We start from the raw sequence: 5,959 nt of genomic DNA, 5'->3' as shown, positions 1-5,959 counted from the left end.
GCAGGAAATGCCCTACAAGCTTATAGCTGCCTTTAACAACTGAAGTCAGATTGGTAGCACTTCTTTCTAAGGAACTTGTAGTTTAAGGACATGGTCATCAAGACACAAGTAACCTACTCATCTTAAGAGCAGAGGAAGAAAGATAAAGGAGGTTGTTAGACGAAGAACATTCCACCTACTTGAAATATGACCTCACACTAAGAAGGCTGCACCTCTTACAAGAGCAGAAAATATTTGCCGTAAGATTGTTGATAGCGCAGTGAAAATGTTCTGCTTACTGACATCAGTGTTTAGACATAGAGGCTTGTCACAGCGAGCAGTAAGTTACACCACTTTGCCATAGCGTGTGCTATAGAAGTTCAATATTGAACAGTCTACGCTGCATCAGAAAGCATGACTCATGAATGTCCTCTAGTCACACTGGTTTTCAAAGTGGGAGGCATGGAGCAGGTTGCCAGCAACTGCAAGAGCATATAGAAAGCAATGATTTGTACACACATATGCACATAAACAGTCTCAGTTTAAATAATTTTCCAACATCCACCTTTTGAGAGACAGTGAAGTTACACAAATGCTTACAAAAATCAAGTTTTAACTGGCTAAAAAAAAAATAAAATATCTCCAGTTTGTTGAATCAGTCCAAGTGTCAGATTGTATCAGAAGTGATAGGGCTCTGAGTCACGTTAACAGAGAAAAGAGCTGCACTGCTTCAGCCCTTCCGGCATCCTACCATCTGCACCAGCCTTCTTCCAGAGCTACTCACCCTGCAACTGAGTTGACAGAAAACATGACTTGTGCCTGAGACACTTCAGTTCAGTCGGCACCTTCACTCAAATCCACCTTTTATGGGAATTTTAATTTGCCTGCCTGAACTGAAGCAGCTCAGGTGCAGACACGTTCCCTCCTGCTACCTGTGCAGTGAGGTCCAAGAAGGAAGGCAACTGGCAGACAGGGGCAGCATTAACCCACAGTAGCAAAGCAGCCAAGCTCATCTACCACTGCTCTGGAACTAGTGAAGCTCGTGCATCCATACAAGACTTGCCATTTAACAACATGATGTCTGGTTTACGCATCCTACTGTGTTAAATATGTTGTTCAGCCTCCATTTTGCTTTCCTATAACCTACAAAAACAGTACCACCAAAGGACCGTAAAGGGTTCTCTTCTCTTTTGAATATGTATACCTAGCTGAATAAAAGCAGAAAGTATGAAGTGCCTTATTTTGCCTCTCTTTATGGCACCAATAAAAGACTTCACACATATGTAAATACAGTGGTTGAACTGGCTAGGTGCAGCTGAGATCTGCCCTTCAGTTACGGATGCTATCTTTGCTCTGGGGAAAGGAATTTGTTTTCCAAGCTTTTCACGCAGCTACTTTTACATGAGCACTGAATAGTTTAAAAAAATATGTATGAATGTGTAATGTGGCAAGGCAAAGGAAAAAAGGAAGTTCAAGACAAAGCCAAATTTGCAAGAAAAAAAGCAAAACAGCTAAATATCACAAGGCTAGAGTTAGGAAATACATTTCCAAGAGAAAACTGCATACGCAAATTTTAAAGACAAATTAAGTAATTTGTAGTGCCTCATCTTGCACATTTTAAAATAGGCATCATTTTTAAGAATACCTCAAGCACGGCATCTCTTTTGGGACCCAAAAGAGCTTGCAATAATTCATGTTACATTTAATAGACAAGTTACAGAAATAAAACTGCTTGTTATTTGCATTCTCTTCCTTCGGAAGGGGAGGGAGGCAGGAATTATAAATATTTCACCTGCTTGAAAGCTTATGGTTTGTTGTTTTAAAGCAAATTCTGGCTTACCTCTTTGAAAATGGAAAAGAACAGTGAACTGATAAAAGGAATAAATGGTAGATGTACTTGGAGTATGAGAGATAAAAGTCAACAGAGAGAAAGGAATTAAACCAGCTGGAATTAGGAGCTGCAAAAAAATAGGCAGGAAAAAGCAAAGAAGCATAAATATGAAGAGACAAAGATTACAAAGGCATGGTTCAATGTCAAAAGCTATACAGGTCAAGATCTATGACATATGATTGCTTTTGGAGAGCTAGGATTTGTTGATTCAGAAAAATGTGTTTCTCCCCTGAAGAGCGTTCCGAAGCACATGAGCTACAGCTCTGGATGAATGGGTGGCAAGAGTAAAATAAAAGGAAGGGGGAAAAATCATGTTAAAGGAACAAATGAAGCCACAAGGATAAAGGACAAGTGCTTATGTTAGCATGAGGCTTTCCCAGGAATTAGCTGTCAAATTCATCTCTTTCCTACTCTCCCTCTTCACTGCCTGCAACCAGGGAATGACTTGGAACAAAAGTACCTATTTTCCAGAGGAAATAATTTTGTTCCAAAGGGAACAAAATTATTTATTTCAGTTGTAGCAAAAAGACCAAACAATTCCAAGAACATGCAGGGTATTTTCCTTTTGAATGACAGTTTGACGTTACAGTTCAGACACACAAGGCACATGCCCATTTAAAAATCACTGCCCCACACATACACAAAGGACTGAAACACATTTCTGTCATATTCTTTAAATAGGTGGTTAATGAGGAGCGTCATAGCCAAATCAGCCAAATAATAGAAGTGACACTCTAACAACTCAAGATGTTATCAACTGATCAATAAATAGAAACTCCAGAATACTAGGAAGAGACGCAATTAGACACTGCTTCAAAGTAACACTGTTTAATCAAAGAGACTCCCTTCTTTTATTTGTAATTTTAACAACTTTCTGAGGTTCAAATGTCACAAACGTGCTGAACACCGTTCTCATAGTCTTAAGGCTTGTTTTTTAATTAGCCTTCAGAGGATGAGTAATAATTTTCTAGTGCAAGTGCTTTTTAAAGACCAAAATCTACCTTATTAGAAAACTGAAATATCATTGCCAACCTCTGCTTTGATTTTGCTTAAGAAGGAGAGTGCCAGTGATACAAGAATGACTCAAGACCAGTACACACACACATCATTTATATAGTTATATAAAGCCAAAAGATTTTTTTTTTTCCCTGCTTCAAGCCTTCTGGTTAGAATAAGCACCAATTGTATATCGAAATGCGCTAGCTTGACTAAAAATGTTGTCCATCGCACATATAGTTACCCTGCAAATAAGTTCAAAGACACTATAAAAGTTGTAGTGTTCAACTCTGGTAGAGCATATAATTCACAGTAGTAATGAAATCAGAAGGTGATGAACAGCTAGCAGCTCATCCTGCTTCAGCGGTTCTGAATCATGCAGCTGCAGAGAATATTTATCTCTGAAGGATCAAAGTGTTAAAATGTATAAATAAACTGTAAATGGTGCCTCAATAAATAAGTTTTACAATCATGGTTATAAAACATTACAGTTTTGATCCTACATTTACATTTCGGTATTTGCGGGAAGTCCAGTGCTTGCCTTCAGAGGTTCTGCTGAAGGTGATGAGACTGCACACAGATGCAAGTGTCAGCCCACACAGAAAAGCTTTACAAAGCTAGGCCTAATCATGGCAAACAAAATAGAGTAGCACCCAGTCCTGATGCAATACTATCAGGTTACACCTTTAATACCTCTTTGAAATGAGGAAAGTAAACACACTTGCAGTACATGGACACCATAATTGACAGTGTTATTTCAACTACTCAAAGGATGTTCAAGCAGCTTCACACTGTCTGCAGAAGATTTACAACTAATAAATCCCTCTAAAATAATCTGGAGCCCACTAAAGACCCATCTGCTGAGCTCACATATGTATTTAGCCACCGGTTACCTGCTGACCATTTTTACCTTTTTTACTGCTACCAGTATGTTAAGATGGTCTACATTTAACTGGTACCATTTAGGGTTTGCTAATGGCACTATCTTCTTCCTTGAAAATGGCAAGTAATGAATGACCTTTGCTGTTCAACTGTATCACTTAGCAAAGCGAACAGAATTTCTGGAGGCAGCGCTGAAGCTTACTTATAAATAACAGTTCCTATTTAAGAAAATATTGAGCTGTATATGTATTTTGAAGAATTTTGCTCTGCCACAAACCACAAATCAAGCTACAATAGTTTAAAACAGGTAAAGTAGCATTAACTCTTTAAAAATAATTCAGTTATTCCTATAGCAACTGTTTTGGCAGTTTGAGCACCTTTGTACTCAGTGCTTAAAAAAAAAATAAGTAAAATAAGTAAATAAAAGCTGAACTGTATTGTTCCTATCAAGTGCCTAATTCTTTATTGTCACGCATAGTTAATTTAACCACTCTAACACAAGTGCAAAAATCAGTATATTTGATTTGCTGTCACTGTGTGTTCCCTTTATGTAGATGAAAAGGACTCCTGAAGAGTCAGAGCACAGAAAAAATCCCTAGGAGGATACCAGAAGCCTGCTTTAAAAAAAGAAAAAAATAAAAATCCAAGAGTCCAGAACAAACATAGCTTAAACTAAGACCAAACTCACATACAAGTTACCATCACAAACAGAAAGTAATGCTGTTACCTAGTGGTGGAAAGCTAGGTACATGCAGAACTGTGCAGCTTTTTTTTTTTTTTTTTTTTAAACACTAACTTGGAATTCTCATCTACAAGCTATTAAACAAGTTCAAGAGGGGAAAAAAAGGCCTAGTATATAAACTAATGAAAGATCCTGCTTTTCTTGCATTCAGTTCTGCAACAAAGGGTCGGTATTTTTGCACCTGTCAGTTTTGATTCTCAGCAGAGTAACTGACAGAAAAGCAGCTACATCATTTCCTGACCATCCCAAACCTGCTGTTCTACACTCCTCTCACAACATCAGCAAGAGCTGGAAACCTGTGGTATAAAAGCACTACAACCTTAATCCTCAAACATCCGTTTTCCACAGAATATAACCAGAAGAGGATCGTGCATCCCTCAGCATCTTATCAGATCATATTTTCAATTATATAAACCAACATTAGCTGAACTCAGCCAGGATTCTCTATGACATCTGGATAAACATGTTTACTTTGCTTTCAGCCAGAAAATAAATAACTAGAGGAAGTGAAGGAACATACGAAGACTTTAACGTCACTTACTCAAATGCAAAGAAGAGTCCACTGGTGACCAAGATGAGAACAAGAGTCAGGTAGAAGACTCCAGTCTGTCGAGCCATCATGATCCTCCCATTGCAAAAGAATTTGTTTCTTCCAGGAAAAACCTCCCATTTTCTCTTGGGAGCTGATTTCTTTTTCTTATGGGGAGACTCCATGGGAGACGAAGAGCTGTGCGTGCTGATCTGACTGTATTCACAGTCTTTCATGGGCCCACTACCACCTCCAGGAGTCATCAAGAGACAGTAAAATGTGGGGAGAACCCCACCAAAAATATATACAATATATATATGTGTAAATATTCTTCTGACCAAGATAACCCTCTCCACCAGCCCCAGTTAATAAAAAAAGCAAATAAAAAGATGAAAAGTCTGCTACCAGACTAGCAATAGGTATATTGGTGTATCATGCAAACACCAGTTAACTCTTCAGAAACCAAAGCTGTCACATCAAAAACGCTTGAGAGGGATCCTTCCTTCCTCCACCAGTTACAAAACAACTGTGTAGGACAATCCTTTTTAAAACAACTTATCACAAAACGAGACCAAAAAAAAAAAGTAATTATAAAGCAGTTAGGCTGTCCAAAAAAATTTAGTCTTTTTTTTCAAGTTTATTTTCAAAGGGGAGGGGCTTTTTTGCCCCCCTTCCCACGCGCACCCTGAGAGATCTCTCCGAGGGTCAGAAGGTTGTTCAAGGCAAGGTTTAGCAATCGAGTCTATCATTCATAGAGATTTGTTATAATCCTCCTTTGCGCTGCAGATTTCACTGCTAAAAATGACCATTCCTAAAACGTTCCCTCACGCGTAACAAATCATTATGCAAAAAAAAAAACCACCACCATCAAAATGCAAAAAAATAAAGCAAAAAAAAAAAAAAAAAAGGCAAGAAAGAAACCAGGCTGCAACTCCCGCTT

General features: G+C 38.3%; 1 protein-coding gene across 3 annotated transcripts in view; it reads right to left on the bottom strand.

Annotated features, from left to right (window-relative positions):
* The window catches only part of ZDHHC14 (zinc finger DHHC-type palmitoyltransferase 14), a 113,874-nt gene extending 108,004 nt beyond the window's left edge, over positions 1–5,870 (bottom strand). For all 3 annotated transcript variants that reach the window (XM_035899847.1, XM_035899848.1, XM_009644300.2), the window contains exon 1: positions 5,032–5,870. In XM_035899847.1, the coding sequence (XP_035755740.1) occupies positions 5,032–5,282 (251 nt within the window). In that variant the 5' untranslated portion in view covers positions 5,283–5,870. The remainder of the gene's footprint in view (positions 1–5,031) is intronic.
* Positions 5,871–5,959: the final 89 nt, after the last annotated feature.

This window comes from Egretta garzetta, unplaced genomic scaffold, assembly GCF_000687185.1.
Source record: "Egretta garzetta isolate BGI_Z169 unplaced genomic scaffold, ASM68718v1 scaffold397, whole genome shotgun sequence".
NCBI lineage: Eukaryota > Metazoa > Chordata > Aves > Pelecaniformes > Ardeidae > Egretta > Egretta garzetta.
This window is presented reverse-complemented; position numbering and strand designations above follow the sequence as displayed.